This window comes from Halichoerus grypus, chromosome 6 (genome assembly GCF_964656455.1).
Source record: "Halichoerus grypus chromosome 6, mHalGry1.hap1.1, whole genome shotgun sequence".
In the NCBI taxonomy this organism is placed as follows: Eukaryota; Metazoa; Chordata; class Mammalia; order Carnivora; family Phocidae; genus Halichoerus; species Halichoerus grypus.
In genome coordinates this window covers 153,887,697-153,910,099 of record NC_135717.1, presented here as the reverse complement: position 1 = coordinate 153,910,099, position 22,403 = coordinate 153,887,697, and the positions used below count along the sequence as shown (strand labels likewise).

The following is a 22,403-nucleotide window of genomic DNA, read 5'->3' as shown; positions in this document are numbered from 1 at the left end:
TTTTTAAAGCAGGAAACATACTATTTTATAATGATGAAAAAACTAGTTAAAAATTTGAACAAAGAGAGAGACAAGGACTTTATACTAAATATTTTATATACATCCCCCTCAGGGCACAATGAGGAGGTAGCTTTTCTCTCCAAAGGTGCAGCACTTGCTAAGTTTTCCTGAGAGGAGATATGTGAACAATAAAATCTAAATTCAAAGGATATTTTCTTTATAGGTCACAAAGAAAATTACAAAGGAAAACAAAAGGTGCTGATTTATTTGTAAACCATCTTTCACAACATTTAAAAAAAAATTAATTAGTGTTGCTCTTTAGAGACAGAAATTTCCTTTAAATTTAACTTGCTTTTAACTTAAAATTTAACTTAAAATTTCCTTTAAAATTTAACTCACAAAGTCCATTTTTAAATTCTTTATCTGGGTACAATGGCAACTATACAAGGTGGCAAAACATAGTTTTTGAACATTATAGAGGTTTTCAGTGGTTTATAAACTCTGTGGACTTCAAGATAAAGCTTCTTGGAGAGGCTGATACTCCTGGTAATAATACAATCATTGAGTTTGGTTATAGATTACTTATGTGTCAAGATAATGCAAAAGTCAAAGAACTATAGTCTAATTTATAAAACAACTTCGGTGAACAAAAAGGATTTAGCTACAACTAGCATCTTTTGCAGAAGTGGAATTACTGATTCAAAGCACACGATTTTTAAGGCTCCCTGTATGTCAAATTGCATTTTTTTAAAAAAAGATTTTATTTATTTGAGAGAGAATGAGCATTAGTGGGGGGGGTGGAGGGAGAGGCAGAAGCAGACTCCCCACTGAGCATGGAGCCCAACATGGGGCTCAATCCCAGGACCCCGAGATCATGACCTGAGCCGAAATCAGACACTTAACTGACTGAGCCACCCAGGCGCCCCTATGTTAAATTGAATTCTGAACAACTTTAGGGAACCAAGGAAACCAGTAAGAAAATTACTGCAGCAGCCTAGGTAAGAAATGATGAGGGCTAGAATGAAGATGGTAGACAGGGATATAGAATGGATGGGTTTAAACATTTTCAAGGTCAAAGAGACACAAGAATCTACTGACAGACTGGATACAAGGGATAAAAAGACAGATAAGAAGGCTGGTATCCAGGTTTCTAGCTTAATAAGTTGCATGGTGCCACTTATTGAAATGGGTTAGAAAGAGGGTAAGAATAAGTCAAGGCAAATTTCAAGTAATTGTAAAGGAAAAAAAAAAAAAACCCAAAAGAATTAGAACATTTATGTGAATCCGAAAATTCTAAAGATGTAGAGACTGATGCAGTCTCAAAATAAAATGGATCTTGATATGTATGCTGTCAACTACACTTGCACTGGTTTTCATGGTATCAAGTAAAGTTTTGAAGATTAGAAACTAAAATATCTAAGTGGAGTTTGCTAAATACTGAAATAGAATCCAAAGACACTCAGATTGACTATTTAAAACCACTACTAGAATCTCACCAAACACATGGTTTTTGTAACTTGCTTTGTTTTTTTTCCATCTTACAATTTTTCTACCACTCGTTCCAAAGAATGTACCATAAATCATTATCAATCTTATTACTGAACTTTTGTTTCCAATATTTGTTGTTGTAGGAATATCATGAACATACTGAGTATATTTTGATTACTCAGATAAATCTTTAAGCTTAAGATTACTGAAGAGTACACATTCCTTTCTGAAGATTGGTATTAACTGCTAAAGTGAACTAATTTGTACTTTTATTATTAGTGTGAGGTCTCTCTGCTCATAGATAATGAATATTATCAACTTTCAATATCCTTGGCAAAATGTCTACTTACTACTAATGAGATTGAAAGTTTTATCATATTTATTGGCCATTTCTATTCCTTCCTTTGTGCAGCCAGTCCATGCACCTGATGTATCTTATCTAGGTTTTACATAATTTAGTGCTCTTTATGTAGAGAGACTTATATCTACCTTTTTAAAAAAATCACTGCAATTTTTTTCATTTAGAAGTTTAATTCTTATATAGTCAAATATATCCTTTTATGCAGATTTTCCAAGGAAAGATATAGATCTTATAAGTTCTTTATCCAAGTTTGTTAAAACAAATAGTCATAAAATCACTCATATTGGTTTTCTATTAATGTAAATTCACTTATCTATAAATTCTGATTTAAGGCAAGAAATTCTTATAGTAAGAATTTTAAGTATTTTTGATATCAAAATTTAAGGATCTCCTCGTCCAATCTTTATGATGCTCTCAACTTTTAAAGATAGCTTCGCAAACATCAGGAAGGCTATTATAATGATGGTATTCAGCAAACAATAAAAAGGAACAGGTGGACCATTTACATTCATATAGCACAGGCACAATCCAAGTGCATCTATCTTTTGTTCAGCCCTTTCGTTACACAGATTACCTTCAAAGCAGGGAGGCTGAAACCATCTGTAAGGTTATGTGCTGCTTCTTCTGAAATATGCTCTTCACTAAGTCCCAGGCCCAGCTCCTTAAAAGGCACCACACAGATGTAGTTGGTTACATTGTCACTCTCAGAGTTCAGGGGGTAGGTTAAATTAGGTTAAGGCAATCAACAAAGCCTTTTCATTAAAAAGTATAAAGGGTACAGTGAAACCATCCAAAATTACCTTTACTAGTCTTTATTCTGAACTTTGACTGGAGGTGATGAATGTCCATTAAAAAAAAAAAAAAAAAACACAAAACCCATCTTAAAATTTTCTATATTGGGGCGCCTGGGTGGCTCAGTCGTTAAGCGTCTGCCTTCGGCTCAGGTCATGATCCCAGGGTCCTGCTCAGCGGGAAGCCTGCTTCTCCCTCTCCCACTCCCCCTGCTTGTGTTCCCTCTCTCACTGTCTCTCTGTCAAATAAATAAATAAAATCTTAAAAAAAAAACTACTATATTAACATACCTCAGGTATCTTACAGGATACTTGTGACTAAAGTATCTTTATATCTATCTAAAGAATTAAAAGTTCAATTCTTCACAAGTGCTAAAGTACTAACTTAGTTATTTTTGACAAGTACCTTTTGAAACTGTGTTATGTACTTTATTGTATCATGGCTCAGTATACTACAGTAAAGACAACTCTCTTCCTCCCAGTGTGAACACTGCAGAGCATCATTAGCACTAAGCCTGTTCTACCCCTGTAGTTCGACACAGACTATTGTTCTGGTTCTGCTTTCCTCTTCCTCATGGGCATCTATCAATTTACTATGTGATTTTTTTCCCCCCTTCAACAGTTTTTGTTTTGTTTTTTAATGTAAGGGGAGGGGGGAGGCACAGAGGGAGAAAGAGATTCTTTAGTAGGCTCCAAGGCTCGACGCCCAGCACGGAGCCTGATGTGGGGCTCGATCTCACAACCCTGAGATCATGACCTGAGCTGAAATCAAGAGTCAGATGCTTACCTGACTGAGCCACCCAGGCACCCCACCTTCAACAGTTTTTGTAAAGAATTATATGCATACAATTCTTGATACTGAACTATTTTTATATTTCCAGCGTACTCTTATCTAGTCATACATAGAACAATATTTTAATATAGTGCTATAGTAAATCTATAAATATTCTATTTAAGTATTTTGTATCTCCATCTGTGAGTTTGGTCTAGTTTTAATTCTTTGTAATTTGTGTTTTGGTACTGCAATTATAGAATCTTCATAAATAAAATGATGTAGGGGAGGCTTTCTAACCTTTTCTATGGTCTAAATAGTTTTTTGAAAAACTATAAAACCATCTGGACCTGATAGTTAAAATTTCTTTTATTCATTTAGTTTTTGAACATGTAATATATTCACAGGATTAAAAATTCGTAAGGTATAAAAAATTCATAAGGTATTAAGAGGTACAGTAAAAACTACTTCCTATCCCTTAGCCACCTCATTCCCCTAGGCAAAGGCAAAAGTAATCAGTTATTAGTATCCCTCAAGATATTCTTATGCATCTTTCAAGATACTTTATGCATACATGCATACATAAAAACAAATCCAAATATAAATGTGTATGTGGGGATATGTATATATATGTACACATGCACACACACATTTATTCCCTCATATATATCTCCCAGATACATATAATCTCATACATATACACACGTATACATACAATCCCTGTTATGCACAAATGGAAGCATAGTGTAAATAATGCTCTGTACACTTCATTTTTTTCAACAACATGATTTGGATATCATGCATCAAGAACTTTATCACTTTTTTATAGCTGCAAATTTTCCATTGTTTACATATAACCAGTTGTGTTCTTTTTTAAATGGAATATTTTTTATCACATATCTAATCTCTTTAAGTTTTTTAATTCTTCCTAGGTCAGTTTTGAAGATTTGTATTTTGATAAGAAATTATCCATTTCCTTCTACACTTTCAAAGTTGCTGCCACAAAGTTGTATATATTATCTCCTTATAATTATCTTAATTTCTTCCATATCTATGGTTACAGCTCTATTCCCATTACTAATTTTGTATATTTCTACTCTTTTTACTTTGATCAGGCATGTGAGGGCTTATACTTATTGGTCTTTTCAAAGAAATAGTTGGTGGATTCTTTTTTATTTTAATTCCCTAAGGTTTTTTGTGTGGTAAATATGTTCTGGTCCCTGCCTACCTCTGAATCTCATCTCATACCCCAACTCCCAACTTACTGTGCTCTAGTCATGATGGCCCTCTTGCTATACTCCACTCATGCTAAAATAACTCCTGCCACAGATCTTTATACTCCCTGCTTCATCAAACTGGAACATGATCTTTCTCCTCATTCAAATGTCAATTTAAAGGCCTCAAGGAGGCCATCCCCTATGATCCAATCAAAAGCCTTATTAACCCACCAATCACTCTCTATCCTACTCTGCTGGAGTTTTTTACTTTGTAACAGATATGTGAAAAGCTCATCTGTTCACTTTTTATTCATTTTCTCATCCACTAGAAGGTAAGAGCCATGAGGACAAGGATCTTATCTTTCTTGTTCACTGCTAGGTTCCTATTACCCAGAAAAGTGACTGGCACAGGAAACTCATAAATTTGCAATCATTGTTAGGCTATCCCTTTTCACTCCCTTACCCCTCACTAAACTGTAAGTACTGTGTCTATTATGTATACCACCATAAATCCAGTGGCTGGCATACTGCTTGGCACTGAGTTTATTCTCAATAAATATTTACTGAATGAGTAACTCCTTAAAGTGCACATGCCATACTACCATACCTTTATTTCTTTTCATATCTTTGCTTCGTTCTACTTGGAATGCAGACTCTTATTATCCGCAAGGTCAACTCCTCGAAAGCATTCTCTGACCCTGCCGGCCAAGGACATTGTCCTGCTATGCTGGAAGGCACCCTGGGCACTTATATTGTATTATGAATACCAGTTTATCTATTGAAAATACTCAAAAGTCTTTAAAAGTAAGTCATACAAGTTTTTACTCTATCTTTGTAACACATAGCAGGCAGGTATTTAGGCAGAGGGGGAACTGAATGGACAAGTTCATGACTAAAATTAAAATGCTTTCAATTTCCAAAGAACAGCTGGTACAGTTAAAAATATATACATAGAAAGATTTCAAGTCATTAAGTCCTATAGTCAAGACACAACTTCACAGGGGCGCCTGGGTGGCTCAGTCGGTTAAGCATCTGCCTTCAGCTCAGGTCATGATCCCAGGGTCCTGGGATCGAGCCCCGCATCGGGCTCTCCGCTCAGCGGAGAGCCTGCTTCTCCCTCTGCCTGCCACTCTGCCTATCTGTGCTCTCTCTCTATCTCTCTGTCAAATAAATAAATAAATCTTAAAAAAAAAAAAAAAGACACAACTTCACCTCTTACAAGTTATGTAACACCAAGCAAATCACACAAAGTAGACAGTTTATTTAGTTTTCCTACTAAAATGGAGACAAAAAGATCTACCTGGAAAGGTATATATAAAGATATGATAAAGCACTCTGTAAACTTCCAGCATTATATTTATCAGTGCTATAGTACCCAAAATACTGAAGGTACAAGTAGTATATTTGCATTTCATTTACTCATAATTTAAATGATCTATGAATCTGAACTGAAATAAAGATCCTATACACCTTTATTTCCTGATTAACAGAACTAATTTCCTGATGTAGTAAAGTGAAGTGACAGACTTACTGTCATGCAGTCTCTGAGTGTTTATTATACACAAGACACTGTCTAAGCACTTTAGATGCACTAACTCATTTGATGTCAACAAAAACACAGTCAGGAAGAGTATGTTGTTATTGCCATTTTTAAAATGAATAAAGCAAGGTACAGAAAGTTAAGAAACTTGCTTACGGTCACCTAGGCAGTAACTGATACAGCTAAAATTTAAACTTAGCCAATCTGACTTGAGAGCCTCTGTTTTTTGAAAGGGGAAGGATTTCCTGTTACCAGTTTATTTCCATGTCATGACGCAAATTTGCCAGGTCCAGTAGCTTTTAAAAATGTCAGACCTAGAAAAGCCAGATTCTTCTGACTTTATTCTTTGGACCAGTAACGGGAGGGCCTTTGAGTTTTTTCCTTGTTGAAACTGAGCCACACGAGAACAGAAAAACCTTCTTCCTGTCTGTTATTGTTATTCCCCCCAGAATGCATTTCCAGTTTTAAAATAGAAGTGATGATGGAAATTAGCTCCAAAATAGACGATCTCAGTTTACACTTAACTTTTACAGGATGCAACTATACTATCTATATTCATGACTCTGGAAGCATATTTATTCTTACATATAGACAGAAAAGGATATTTTTTCAGCATATATAGGGTAGCTAGCCTTGCTGCTTGAAAGTTGGCTCTTACAGTTCTGTAGACAGCTTTCCGAAGACCGATGAGATGCTGACTGGGATGCTGTCCAGCTTTATTAAATGGGCAAGCAGCACTGACCCTGTCAAGCAAACTTGAAAAGTAAAATGTGATACAACTGTACAGGTGTCCTAAAGTTTTTGTTTCCTAAATCCACAATTCTATTAAACTTAGAAAAAAAATCCTTTTTCGTGGTTTTTATAGAAAATGATTGTAAATATCCCAACTCAGGTCTCATAAATAGGCATTTCCCGGATACATATATTGTCACCAAAAAAAAAAAAAAAGACAAATGAAAAATTAAAATCTCAAAGAGTAAAGGCTTCTTTTGATATGGGGAAACAATAAATTTTATTCAAAATATAGTAGAAATGTAAGGAATACTTATGTAAGACATTGCAATTTTTTGATATAGACATTCTACTTGCTAAAATATACTAAAGTGGTACTACTTTACATTCAGTTTTCAAAACCCAAATCTATAATAAGTATGAAAGCCTTAATTACAAATACTTTTACATTCTTAATATGCATTTATGTATGTTCATCAATCATATTTTTGGTCACTTGTACAGAACAATCAAAAACTTTATAGAAATACATTCTGTACATTCATAAAAGTAGGGTAAAATGACTTACCCACCTGCTGCCACTGGCACTTACCTACTCAAAATGAAGTAGGGGACGCAGGGAGATAACAGGACCAGTGGCCAACAGGGGAATGCAAGTAGAAAGGCAAAGGAAGGGTTACTAGGTAGTGGCAGAGCTACTCTCAAAGCTATTCAAGAGGAAGCACATTTCATAGCACTTTCCAAAAGAGAAATGGGGAGTACCTATTTGCACCAATGATATAGATCATGCTTTTATAAATGAAATGAAAAATAATTACATATTACACAGCTATTGGATAATAGTTTTTTCACCTAACCAGTAACTTCTCCCAGTAGCAAAGTAAAATATTAGAATTTATAAATTTCTTACACTATAACCACAAATTTGCAAAACATCTAACTCAAAACTCTTAAAATATTAAACCAAACTAAAATATATTCAGGCATTAAAAATCTATTTAAAAAACAGAGGACAATGGACTGTCAGGCTTATTTTAAAATAACAAAATGAGGCAAAGAATTGTTAAATTCTTCACTAGAAAGGACAAATTGAGGCAAACAAAAGAGGGTATGTTTTCAATATATGGCATTATTGTGTGAGTTTCATTTTACTAATAAATCAGTTTTAAAGATGAAATATTTCTAAAAAAGTTATGATTCAAGATTCATTATTCCTCATAATTTTTTCAATCCATTATCCAGTTAGATGGAAACAAGTGAAACAATTTTGCCAACATTTCTTTAGCCTGCCTGCATGTCAATGGATAGAAGTCATAATCCAGAGGTCAATCATGTCTAGCTGGCCCATTTTAGTTCTTCATGCCAATTCTATACATAATTCCATAATGTAAGTTGGAAAATGACAAAAAGCACAGAATCCCCTATACATGCCTAAGCATTAATTTGACACACAGCCACGTTGCTTAACCAGTCAGTCTTCTCAATGAAATACTGTGCAAATCAAGAATTTTTGAAAAGGAGTTATTACTTAGTGTTGTTTTTAACTTTTAAAATCTAAATGTTCAAACAACTTAATATTTGCTATGCTCTACCAACAAGTAGACTTTAACTACAATATGAACGACAAAAATTCAGAGAACTATGACATTTTGAATTGAGCAGAAAGAGAAATTATAAAATCTCTCTCATGGCTCGAGATTGTTTAAACACTGTTCTAGAACACAACAGAGTGAAGAATGAGATGACTACTGGAGATTCTTCCACTTCCTGTTTCGTGATTTTCCACATACAGCTTTTCCATCAGGACTGTTTAAGTTATTCTTAATAAGCACGGCAGAGTGAAGAACGAGTTGACTACCAAGGTTCTTCTGCTCTCCCTTTTCGTGATTTTCCAGGTATAAGTAATTAAGAGTAATAATTATTCTTCACCATGTACTTGCTTTCTCCCGCCTACAGATTACAAAGGTTATAGGAGTTAAATAAATTGTTAAATATACTACAGTACAACTGTCACTTGTTAGTGGTTAGCAGGCAGCCTAGTGCACCAGGAAACGCTCAAGAGTCAGGTGGAATGGATCTGAACATTTGCTCTACCATGTGTAATCGCATGCTTTTGGTTATATGCAAAATTACCTAGCACAGTATTTGGAACATAATGGTGCTCAATAAATATAACTACCCTTTTAATAATAGAATAATATCCTATATATCCGGTAGCTTAATATTTAAGTAAGACTAGACTAGACTGGTGAATATTTAATTTCCTGTGAGAATGTGAAACATCATTATTTGCATGATACTCTGAGAGTATTAGTGCTATAATATCTGCTAACATTTACTTAAAGAATATTATTAATGCATGGCAAAATTTTTTAAAATGAATTCAAGTCCAATACATCTATCATTTAAACTGAGGAAAGAGAGCATCTGGCAGAGAGTAAAGAAAGCAAACATTTGTTGGGTAACTTTGCATGCTAGGTTCCATGTTAGGCTCTCTCTATTATCTCATAAAATAATCACATTATAACACAGAAATAATCATAATTCTCAAAGCTCTTTGGTTTCTCAAAGTAGATAAGCAAAATCATACTACATATTAAATCCAGCATATAATGTATTTGTTCTTTCACAGTTAAGAGACTTTAGTGCCTAAGAAAAACCTACTTTTTTCTATAACTGCAACACAGAAATGAAAATAGGTAATAAATATTCTAATTTAACTATGTAGTAGAAAAGAATTATTTAAAAAATAAAATGAAAAATGAACTCACAGTGTAAATCCTCTGGAAATGACTTCAGTTTCTTGAATGAGACGTAAAGCTTTTCTCACAAGGTTAGTAAAAGCTCGGCTATTTGTTGCTGTATCTTCTAAATGGACATTGTATTTTTTTAGAGTTACTTGTAGTTTGGCTGTTCTCCATAATCTCAAAGCTTTTACGATCAGAAAAATAAACAGAATCACTCCCCATACCAGCCAGGAAGATACAATCCACCAAGTGGGAAGCATAATGAGCAAACTAATGAAGGCAAACAGCACTGAGACATCCCTATAACAGAGAAACCAAGAAAATGATATCCATCAGACTAGAGAAAGATGTGTAATTTAGGTTTACTAAAATAGATAAATGCTAGCTTCTTTGTAAAGTGTGACTTAAAAAAATATGACATTTAAACAAGTAATGTGAAATAGTTTAAAAATATCTAGCAAATAAACAATGGTGCTTAGGTATTAAAATGTGAGCTAAGTTTAGGTAAAGGACATAAGTAATAGGTATCTTCTGAAATGATTCTTTTTTTTTTTTTTTGAAGATAGGGACTCTTCTAACCTAAAAACAAAGTAGAGTTTAAAATCCAATTTTATAAATTTAAAAGTAAAAATAATTTTTACTATTTTTAATATTAAAATACATCTTAATATTGTCATGAGTTCTCTTCCTAAAGTCAGATACTAATTATTTGCACAGAAACAAATATCTCAAGAAAATATAAGTATTTTTCCAATAGTTCTATTGGAATATATACTCGAGTAATTGTTTCAGTAAAGTCAACTAATTTTAAATAATCATCATCAATCTGGAATACACATACTTACCACAGCCCATAATATGCACAAACTTTGTACTTTTACAATGCTTTAAGTAAAAATACATATGAATTTTTTTTCTCTAGGTTAATTACAAATCTACAGACTAAAATACATCTTTTAAGCAATGAAGGCTTTGATAAAAATATATATAAGAAAGAGGTGACTATAGGGAGATGTGTCTGAGGATATCTAAAAAAAATCAACAATACCTGAAGACAGTTATAATCAAATTATAAAGTCACATATAAGAATGCTTCCTACTAAATATTTACCTGTCCCAATTTCCCTTGGAATACTTTACTTTCAAATGATACTGGTAATATCAAAGCAAAATCTCATCATATACTTTCATGCATTAATAGCAAAGTCTAAAAGTATTTACAGGCCTCAGGGTTGCTTAATCACATCTGTGCCTAAAGGAAACTTGAGAGTTAAAGCTGTAAAATTCTTTAAACCCTGGTTCCTTCTAGCAGTTCCTTGCATTCTTATATTTGTAAAGGGTAAGATGCTTTACTTCATCATGATGCTGAGTGACTACAGATTTGGAAGACATACTTTGCTACCTGTTACAATATGAAGCATTTGTCAATGTGACAGGAAAGACAGGTAAATTCAGAAATCTGAGGCCAATGTTATGTAACTACCTATATAACTTGAATAGTTCAAGCAGTGATTTTGTTCACTTAATAAACTCATACTTTAATAGGAAGAGGACATGAACAGTTCTGTATATAAATCCCCTTTTGCTGTTCTTTCTAAAAACATGGCCTGGGACTTCTGCATTAGACCCAAATACTTCAAGTAGTCGAAAAGTTTTAGGACTGAACTGTCAGTCTATTCTCTATGGCTTCTCAGCCAACAAAGCAAGAACTGACTGTTTACCTCCATGTCCCATCCTATTTTTGATGTTTCTATAATGCATTTATGATATAATCTATTAATTATAAAGATACATAAGTGGCTAGGACTGCATGCACATACATGTATAGGTATATGGGTAAGAGAGATCCTTGGGGCACATGTTATGCCTGCTTGTTGGGTTATTAAACACAGAACTAATTATACTGAATTAAAAATATGTAATAATTGGATTTTTTTCCAGCTTCACTTTAAATAGTGTTTACTTTAGAAAGGTACTTTTTTTTTTTAAACCTTTGGGGTATCATTACATTAATTACAATGTTAAAATGTATGGAATGTTTATAGTGTCTTTACAACAGAGAACATGAAGATGGATTTCCTCTGCTAATACCATATATGTAAGCAAGGGATAGATGTTTTCTGGACAGTACCAAATATTAGGGGTTGCCAGGGAGCAAAGTGTTGGAAGGTGTCCATTTTCCTGTTGTTGAGGTTGCCCTGCAGACAGGATACTGGGATCAAGTAGCTCAATCAGCTCCACATCCTCTTGTAACAGGACTTCCTGTTGCAGAATGGTATGTAGTGAGTCGAGTCGGAATCCAATATCCTTGCCATTAAAAAAACGGAAGAGAGACATTATTACATACATAATTTTGTATTAAATGTTAAGCTCCTAATGTGCTAACAAAATTTAGGGTATTTATTTTCAGTATAGCCTCCAAGAAGAAGATACAACAGTTCAATCTATCTTTAGTATGATGTATGGGATTTTAGTTTCACTGTAAATGTGAAACAACAAAGATTGAGATGGATGTTACTGAGCCACCAGATGTAAAATATAAATTTTTAATAAAGAAATGTGAAGTAACTAAAGACTAATAAACCTGCCTAGTGAAGTCTAATTAATTAAATTGTTGGAACAGAGCATGGAAACTATAATCCTGTAACATAAGATGCTGTCCCTGGATACTGTAATAATATAGCCAATACAGTGAGAATTACATCAGTAGGATCCAGGCCTTCTAAAAACGGACATTCAGATATTGAAAACACAACACTGAGGAATGTAATGCAAAACCACACTAATATGTGCATTGCACTTTATAGTTTACAAAATGCTTTCACATATACTAGCTCATTTATTCCTTCTTCTTTTCCTTCTATCGAAAAATATTATATATACAACAAGAACCACGCTTGACACCAAGGGCACGAAAAATGAGCATAACATACAAGTCTCTACTCTTAAAGAGTTCACAGTTTAATGAAGAGGACTGAAAAGTAAACAGTCACAACATAATGTGCAAAGAAGTGCAACGAGGTATACCTGGGTTATGAAAATGGCACAGAGGAACCAAAACTTGTAATGAAGTCAGAGAAAAGAAAAGTGGTGATGCCTGAGCTGAGTCTTAAAGTATGAACAAGAACTGACCAGATGAAACAGCTGGAAGAGGGGGATGGGAAGAACAAAAGCCTCTTTAGAACTGCAAGTCATTGCTTTTACTTTTACATAGAGCGTACATGGTAAAAAGGTGAGAGATGAGGGGCACCTGGTGGGCTCAGTAGCAGGAGTATGCCACTCTTGATCTCAGGGTTATGAGTTTGAGCCCCATGTTGAGGGTAGAGATTACTTAAATAGATAAATTAAAAAACAAAAACAAAAACAAAAACAAAAAAGGTGAGAGGTAAAGTAGCAATATTAGAGTACACAGGTTAACTTTCACAGTAACCCTCACAATGTACATTTCATCCTCCTCTCTGTTCTATAGAGGAGAAAACTAAAGCCCAGAGATTAAGTAGCTTTCCAGAATTCTGATTTCAAATCCTGTCTTTGGTAATCAATTATACTTCCCTATATAGAGTCTGCCGTATGAGAAAATTTGAAGTTTTTATTATGCATTAAATTTAAGAACAGAATGATCCTCTTATAAGATAAAAATAAAGAGAACTTTTAATGGACAAGGCCTTTAGCTATTAAAGTAAAACCAATTAGGTCTAGGGTTTGAAGACAACAGGTTTGTTCTTCTTAGCCAGTTAATCATTCCCACACAAGAGCCTACCTACCCTGCCTAAGCTGATCATAATGGGGACTAAATAGGAATGCAGTGATCCATATATCCAACTATGAGTGCATATCTTCTTGATTGTGTGTTATACATCACTTTTAGAGAAGGAGAAGAATGTTTTAAATTAATATTAGCCCTATATTGACATATTTATTTTTTCTTTTTTAATTTCTTTTTCTTTTTTTTAAAGATTTTATTTATTTATTTGACAGAGAGAGATAGCGAGAGCAGGAACACAAGCAGGGGGAGTGGGAGAGGGAGAAGCAGGCTTCCCGCTGAGCAGGAAGCCCAACGCGGGGCTCGATCCCAGGACCCTGGGATCATGACCTGAGCTTAATGACTGAGCCACCCAGACCGCCCCTCTTTTTCTTTTTTTAAAGAAAGCTCTACACCCAGGGGTGCCTGGGTGGCTCAGTCGGTTAAGTGTCTGCCTTGGGTTTGGGTCAGGGAGCCCCGCACTGAGCCCTGCATCGCGCTCCCTGCTCAGCAGGGAGTGTGCTTCTCCCTCTGCCTCTCCCCGCACTCATGCCTGCACACTCTCTCTCTCACTCTCTCTCTCTGAAATAAATAAAATCTTTAAAAATAAGTAAAAAAAAAAAAGATCTATACCCAATGTGGTATACATCAAGAATCATATGATCTACCGACTAAGCCAGCTAGGCACCCCTTTATTAATTTTTAATTATTATTTCTTGTCTTTTGGATAGCAGCCATTCTGACAGGTGTAAGGTCATATTGTGGTTTTGATTTGCATTTCCCTGATGATTAGGGATGTCGAGCATCTTTTCATGTGCCTCCTTTCTCTTCTTAGAATCATGACTCTAGGGGTGCCTGGGTGGCTCGGTCAGTTAAGCGTCCGACTCTTGATTTTGGCTCAGGTCATGATCTCAGTGAGATTGAGCCCTGCCTTGAGTTCTGTGCTCAGCACGGAGTCTGCTTGGGATTCTCTCCCTCTCTCTCCAAAATAAATAAATAAATAAATAAATAAAAATCTTAAAAAAAAATCAGAATTCTAACATTAGGAACCAATTAATTAATTGACACTCCATCTCACTTTTTTTTTTTTTTAATATTTTTTATTTATGCATTTGACAGAGACACAGCAAGAGAGGGAACACAAGCAGGGGAGTGGGAGAGGGAGAAGCAGGCCTCCCGCCAAGCAGGGAGCCCGATTCGGGGCTTGATCCCAGGACCCGGGGATCATGACCTGAGCCGAAGGCAGACGCCCAACGACTGAGCCACCCAGGCGCCCCACCACCTCATTTTCATAAACAGAATAGTATAATTCACTTTATACCACTGTTAGGGAAGGGGTGGGAAGCAAGGATGGCAGGAGGAGGAACACAGCAGCTTTTCAAGTAATCTTTGAAATAAATCTCCACACATTGGCCTTGTTATTTGATTTGGATTCCCCACACAAAGTGATATTAAAATACTAAGGATTAAAAATTAAGTTTTTGCTACAGAAGCTTTAAATTGTACCTTTTTATGAGACCTCTCTGTACCTATATATGGGTAAGTTTAAAGAAGCCTAACTAAAGGAAAGCTAAGGCTCACAGAGAGGGGGAAAGCTATTAATGTACAATGGGAGATTTCCCTCTTCATAGCCCCTTGTATAGATATGCTGCCTAATCAGGTACACACTTTCTTTTTTTTTTTCTTTTTTTTAAAGATTTTATTTATTTATTTGAGAGAGAGAGAGAGCATGCACAAGCAAGGGGAGGGGCAGGCAGAGGGAGAAGCAGGCACCCTGCTGAGCAAGGAGCCCAATGCAGGACTCGATCCCAGGACCCTGGGATCATGACCTGAGCCGAAGGCAGACACTTAACAGACTGAACTACCCAGGTGTCCCAGGTACACACTTTCTTTAACACCATCCTTGTCATCAGACCTGTCTGAAAAACTGGGATAATGTTTCCTCAAAACTATTGTGCTTTGAGGCAGTACTAATAGCTTTAGGAATATTTGATTCAAGAATGTGACAACCTGGGGCACCTGGGTGGCTCAGTTGGTTAAGTGACTACCTTTGTCTCAGGTCATGATCCCAGGGTCCTGGAATCGAGCCCCGCTCTGGGCTCCCTGCTCAGTGGGGAGCCTGCTTCTCCTTCTGCCTCTCCTCCTGCTTGTGCTCTGTCAAATAAATAAATAAAATCTTTAAAGAAAAAAAAAAAGAATGTGACAAACTAACCACCTATAATCACCCAAACATACAAATAAACTTGAAAGTGACAAGACACTCTAACTAATGCAGTATTATCTAGTAACTCGACTGCCTCTGAAAGGAAGAATTTGCACTATATTCTAATCATAGCTACAAAATTAAATCAGATTAAATCGAATTAAAAATTTTTTAAGGATAAATTCTAAAATTGTATATTTGCAATATAGCAATCAAATTAGTGGGAAAATAGACATCTGCTGATATTAAGAAACATTCGCAATAACTTTACTTGGACTCAGGTCTAAGTCTCAAATAAATGAAGATTTAAAAGGTCCTAATTCCGATTGACTAAGTATTAGTAGGTACCATCTGTGTGGTTGGGTGTTCCGTGCTGTGGGGAGGTGTACCATGTGAACTCTGGCTCACCCTCAACAAGTCTGAGTGCAAGATGTAGTTAGTACCTAGGTTTATATCCTGGTTCTACATCTTAAGTTAACAACTTTTCTGTTTTAGTTTCCTCATCTGCAAAATGAGGGTAAGAATAGTACCTACTTCATAGGATTGTTGTGAGAATTAAGTAAGTCAATATTTATAAAATATTAAGTGTCTGGTGCACAGTAAACATTTACATAGTAGATACTATGTAAGTGTTAGCTGTTAATGTTGTTAGTACACATGAAATAATTACAATAAAGAAAAGCACACATAATACGATACAAAACCTACAAAACATAGCATGGGTAATTATTACTACATTGTTGAAGAAAATAAGAGATCCAATACGCTGAAGTTTGTGGGGAAGGTCTTGAGGAAGAGCTAGGACTGCTTATTGAAAAGACTGCAATAAAAGAGAAAAAATGGAAAGAATTCTACCATAGTATAATAGCACAAACACAGACATACAGAATAGATATGGACTAAAAGAAAAGGAAGACTGGGTTGGCTGATGAAAATATTGGCTGGAAAGGTAGTTTAGGGCCAAATTATGCAGACTCTTTCATGCTGAAGTGATGAACTAGACTTGATTCGATGGGTAACAGGATTCTTTTAAGGATCTAACCGGAAAAATGGTATGAGAAGGTAACTCAGAAGATATCTGCCTGTATGGAATGAAAGGGTGTGAGAAGCACAGCTAAACAATAGAGAGATTTCTGTTTTTACCCCTAGGGATAGAGAAGGGAACTATTCATGTGTCTGTTTCTTTTTTTTTTTTTTTTTTTTAAGTAGGCTCCACGTGGAGCCCAACCTGGGGCTTGAACTCATAACCCTGAGATCAAGACCTGAGCTGAGATCAAGAGTCAGACACTTAACCGACTGAGCCACTCAGGTACCCCTATTCATGTGTCAATATATTTCAATGATCTTATATATTTTTTAAAGATTGTGCTGCTTCATAAAGCTGATGAGGACCAAATGAGGTAACATGTGTGAAAGCACTTTACAGGCCAACACGTGCTTAAAAAGTGCTAATACCCCTACCATTATAGTTGTTATAAAAGAACTTTTTTTTTTTAATCTTTAAGAAGTACTACTTTAATAAAAAGGAATAATGGCAAAAGGTTCAGCTATCATGGAGCAACTGCCAGTATTTTTATAAAAGGAAAGAGGGACTGGTTCAATATCTGTATAGCCAACAAAATTTTAAATATGTCACAGTCAAAGGAAAAGTCAACCATCTCATGCCAGAAGCCACAGGGTAATTCCTTGTTCCATTACTAGTAAATGATTTCTCTGGCATGTACTTCTTACAGTTCTCTATAATATAGGCACAAAAGAGAGGCGTAGAGAAGCTGGCACTTTACAGTGAAACATGTGGCCAGTGACAAAGGACCAAGAATGAAAAGATCAGGACTATGTAGACTACGACTAAACCACAGAAAAATGTATATGGATCCATATACCTTACCACAGTCCTAGTATCACTGAAGAATGAGGATGGCTCCACCTGGATAGAGATGATATTCTACGCAGGTGACAAGACACTTCATTGACCTTCTCAATATACCTACAAAGATGAAACCCTGAACAGAGAACTTGCCCATTTGGATTGCTAAAAAAGTAATTTTAGTCAGTCAATACGTAATAATACTCAAGCTAGAGAGGTAGTATGTTATAATGGAGAGCCTAGGCTTTGAAACAGGAGACTTGAGTTCAAATTCTAACTCTATCACTTTCTAGTTGAACATTCTTGAACAATTCACTTACTAAGTATTCTTAAACCAAACTGAACTGTCTGAATCTCAGGCTTTCCAATTGGTAAAATGCACTAACCTTACAGTGTTTGGATTACCAAACCAAAATGTGAAAGCACTTTGTAAACATCTCTTTACAAATGGTAATTTACAAGAATGATAATTATCTTAAGGTCATAGGCCAGCAAAGGATCCTGAAATCTGCTTACTTGTAACTTGATTACTCCTTCTGAGAGACATGAGAACTTCATAACTTCAATTTTTTAGCTATACTATTTGGATTCTGCATTGCTTAGGATGCACAAAGTTGAAGTATCCCTCCTGGGGGTCAGAGGTCAAACATCACATCTATTACCGTAGAGAGTAGGGGAAAAAAAAAAAAAAAGCAAGCCTCACAGGAATCACAAAGATGATTTGTGATCATGGTCACAATTCCAAGTCTTTGGGAAATTCTGTGATTAGTCTTGGGAGATTAAATCTTACATATGAAGTTATCAGAGAATGGTAGATCAATGATAAATAAATTAGGGGGGAACGACTTTGATTTTGCCCAAACTCTGTAATCTTAGACTGTGGGATAAGGATACAGACAGTCAAGCTCCTAATGAAAAGGGAGAAGATCTTACTAATGGATATATTCCTTTCCCTATTGAGAGGAATCCTTGTCAGTAGAGGAAGATGGCAGCAGGAAATTAGTCATCTAACAAATAAGGTATCAATAACTACCAGAATATTCTATTCTAAATGGCTAATAACCTCTTGGAAGAACTATGAAATAATATTAATAAAACCAAATTCCAATATCCACAATTATTGAAGAACTTCTTGTTGATTTTTTTTTAGGTGATACCAACAAACTTTAACACTTCATGAAGTAGGCAGTCTCCTTTCAGAGAACTGCCCAGAATTTCTATTTAGAATCAATCACTGCCCTAATCAGTAGCAAAACAAATTCTGATTCATTAGATTCTGTCACTAGTAAACTGGAGCCCTGAAAACTGACAAAAAGAAGTAGAGCAAACACTTACCAACTTGTGAAGTAAGTCATCTTTCTTATTGTACTGAGAAAAAATCCAACTTTTGATGGTTTCAGCCACTTTTAACAGGATGCCTTGCTGAAGGAGATGAATGACATTGTATAGGATTTATTAAATCACACCCAAACAGCAGAAAAACTCCAAATAACTTACTTCTAATTAAGAAGAAAAAATTCAGAATTTTTATTAGAAAAAGGGAGAAAAAAATCATCTAGGTTATATCCTTTGTCAATATGTTCAGGCTCCTTAATAATTCCTAGATTTACTTGCACATCAGAATCACCTGGAGATTTTATTTAGAAATATTCTTGGGACCCCAATCTATAGGTTTAGATTAAGTTAAAAATAAGTTTTGAATGAGACCTGAAAGCAGATTTTTTAAAGAGCACTCAGAAGAATTCTTAATCTCAGGAAACAAACTGAGGGTTGCTGGAGTGGTGGAGGGTGGGAGGGATGGGGTGGCTGGGTGATAGACATTGGGGAGGGTATGTGCTATGGTGAGCACTAATGAAGGGGGGGAAATTGGAGGGGGAGATGAACCATGAGAGACTATGGACTCTGAGAAACAAACTAAGGGTTTTAGGGGGGAGGCGGGCTGGGGGGATGGGTTAGCCCAGTGATGGGTATTAAGGAGGGCACGTATTGCATGGAGCACTGGGTGTTATATGCAAACAATGAATCATGGAACACTACATAAAAAAATTAATTAATTAACTAATTTTTTAAAAAAATAAAAGAGCACTCAGAAGTTACCCTGATGCAGCCCATTTACTTGGTACACTATATACTAGCTATATCAAGATGATGATAGTATGTATTTCAAAATGAAAACCAGGGGCGCCTGGGTGGCTCAGCTGTTAAGCATCTGCCTTCGGCTCAGGTCATGATCCCAGGGTCCTGGGACCAAGCCCCACGTCGGGCTCCCTGCTCAGTGGGAAGCCTGCTTCTCCCTCTCTCACTCCCCCTGCTTGTGTTCCCTCTCTTACTGTGTCTCTCTCTCTGTCAAAAAAATAAATAAATAAAATCTTTAAAAAATAAAATAAATGAAAACCATAGGATGCTCCAAGTTCTCAAATACTAAGAACATTTCATTCCACAATGCTAAGGCAGAAAGACATTTTAATCAATTTTAGAAAAAGTGTCTCATATTGAAATAAAAGTTGTATTACTGAATCAACCAAAAATTAAAATTACCTTAATGTTAATAGCCCATTTCCATGCTAGTAAATGGAGTTTATATTCATTGAGTGGTTACTATGTCCCAGGTACTGAAAAAGGGTCATAGGAACAAAGATGAATACACATAACTGCTGTTTTCAAGAACTTAGTATAGACGAGATGGTATAAATAATTACAAAACAAAGTAAAGTCTGGGAAAGTGTGGGAAAAAAGGTCAAGAGGTGCTAACACTGAAGCTATGCCCTAACAGATGAGCAGGAATTTAACAAAGGAGGGAAGAACATTCTGGGCAAGAGAACAGGACGAAGAAAGGGGACAGCCATGGAAGCACGTCACGGGCACGGTGGCAGAGTCTGGGACAGGCTAAGACCCAAGGAAAGAAGGGAACAGTAATGATCACTGAGAGAGGTTTTAAAGGACTTTGGTCTTATATGCCTTAATAGTTTAGACTTTATCCTGTAGGCTGTGAGGAGCCACCAAAGATTTTTAAGCAAGGAAATGAAACAATAAAAATCAGCATTTAAGAAAAATAACTGGCTACAGTGTAGAGGCAATACTAGCAGGAAATGACTGTAGCCAAGAAGCCTGATTAGGAGGATATTTAATAGTCTAGCTACATAATGACAAAGGCCTCAAGTAGGGTAGCAAAAAATGGTAATGGATAAGGGTTGGATTTTAGAGACATAAGAAGTTCACTTGATATATCATTTAGTGACCAAATTAATGTGGGAGCCATAGGAAATCTTAAGATAACTAAGAGTGGTAATTTGGGAATATGGAAAGAATATTTTATTTGTTTTATACATATGAATCTGAGTTTCCTGGGGCACAGGCCATGTGAAATGTTTAAGCAACGTCCAGAACTCAGTGAAGATGGAGAATACACACAAGTAGCCAATGAGGGCAAGAAAGTAGATGAGATCACTCATAAAAACAGACCAAGAGAGAAGAGGCCTGATGTTAAAATTTTATGGAAGGAACATTTAAGAATAATCACAGGAGGGCACCTGGGTGGCTCAGTCGTTAAGCGTCTGCCTTCGGCTCAGGTCACGATCCCAGAGTCCTGGGATCGAGCCCTGCATCGAGCTCCATGCTTGGCAGGAAGCCTGCTTCTCCCTCTCCCCCTCCCCCTGCTTGTGTTCCCTCTCTCACTGTGTCTCTCTCTGTCAAATAAATAAAATAAAATCTTAAAAAAAAAAAAAGAAGAATCACAGGAAAAGAAACTAGAAAAATATACAGAGAATGAATATTGATGGTGAGAATACCAGTAAGAGTACTCACTAAGTACTCACAAGAACATTAAAAAATGGTGATGGAGGCTAATGACAGTTTCATCACGATCTCTTATTATACAAAAACTTTGCTTTCCAAAGAAAATAACTGATACTTCACTGCTTGAACAGAACTTTGGGGGCGATTCTAAAAATATATCCCCTGAGAAGGAACTAAGTAATACAACAAATCTTTCTAAAATTTAGCTGTCCCGGATTTAGAAAAACTCCATTTTAGAAAAATATAGCTCATACAGTTGAAATAATATGAAAACTAAAGGAACTTTCTAGACATGTGGTAATTTTGAAAAACATTCTCTGGCTATTTCTCAATTTCTGAGGACCAGTAAATCTTAAACTCTCATTTTATTTATTTATAAATTAGTAACACTTCTATATGTAAAAATACGTACCAAAAAAAAATGAAAAGGATTAAATACCTTTAAAACCCAAGTTTGAACAACAAAAAAAGGCCAATGCCCATATCCTGCCTAAGACTATCCCTTGGCCCATTCTTTGTCTTTTGTTGCCAAGTAATCTCAAATCCAAGTTTTAATCTATAAATAACTTATTAGCCATATCGTTCAGTTTTGCTTTCAAAACTCTTCCCAGGAACATTCACATTTGAAAGGGGCAGAGAGAAGAAAGAGTTTAAGTCCAGAGGACTAGCAAACTGGTTCTGATCCATGTAAGCTCTAACTCTCTAATTCCTACCCTGTAAGTATCAGTCAAAAAAACATTTCTCTGGTATTTATTCTACTCTTGCAAATGGGCCCAGCTTGGTTACCTCACATTTTAGGGGTTTTTCTAAGAAAAGGAGAAAAGAGACTTCCCTATCACCACAGAGTAAACAACTAATTGAAAACTTTAAAAGCCTCCTCGAAAAAATAATGATGTCTTGTATATAATAAAACACTGATTAAACTAGAATGCTCAAGAAATGAAGTAATCTGGTTTATTTTTTCTATTAAATTAGAATTCCTTTTGTTAAAACTGAAATGTACTGGAATATTTTTTTTATTTTATTAAATATGGCTAATAGAACATAAATGAATCTAGTAAATACGTTTTACAGAACATAATTAGTGGAGATTCTTCCAGTATCTCAGCCTTGCAATGTTGTAATCAACTGAAATATTTATTGCATAA

The 22,403-nt window shown here is 35.6% G+C and overlaps 1 protein-coding gene across 8 annotated transcripts in view; it reads right to left on the bottom strand.

Moving 5' to 3' along the window:
• The window catches only part of VEZT (vezatin, adherens junctions transmembrane protein), a 68,898-nt gene that overhangs the window by 19,851 nt on the left and 26,644 nt on the right, over positions 1–22,403 (bottom strand). For 3 of the 8 annotated variants that reach the window (XR_013449315.1, XR_013449316.1, XM_036085876.2), the window contains exons 3-7: positions 18,796–18,882; positions 11,780–11,955; positions 9,673–9,948; positions 6,775–6,924; positions 2,424–2,571 (exon numbers count right to left, since the gene is read on the bottom strand). Coding sequence is in view for 6 of the 8 variants with exons in the window: in XM_036085876.2 (XP_035941769.1) it covers positions 2,424–2,571; positions 6,775–6,924; positions 9,673–9,948; positions 11,780–11,955; positions 18,796–18,882 (837 nt within the window). In the remaining 2 variants the exon portion in view is untranslated. Of the gene's footprint in view, positions 1–2,423; positions 2,572–6,774; positions 6,925–9,672; positions 9,949–11,779; positions 11,956–17,476; positions 17,582–18,795; positions 18,883–22,403 lie in introns of those variants that run through there. The other 5 variants (XM_036085877.2, XM_078076427.1, XM_036085881.2 and 2 more) reach the window with 5 other exon arrangements.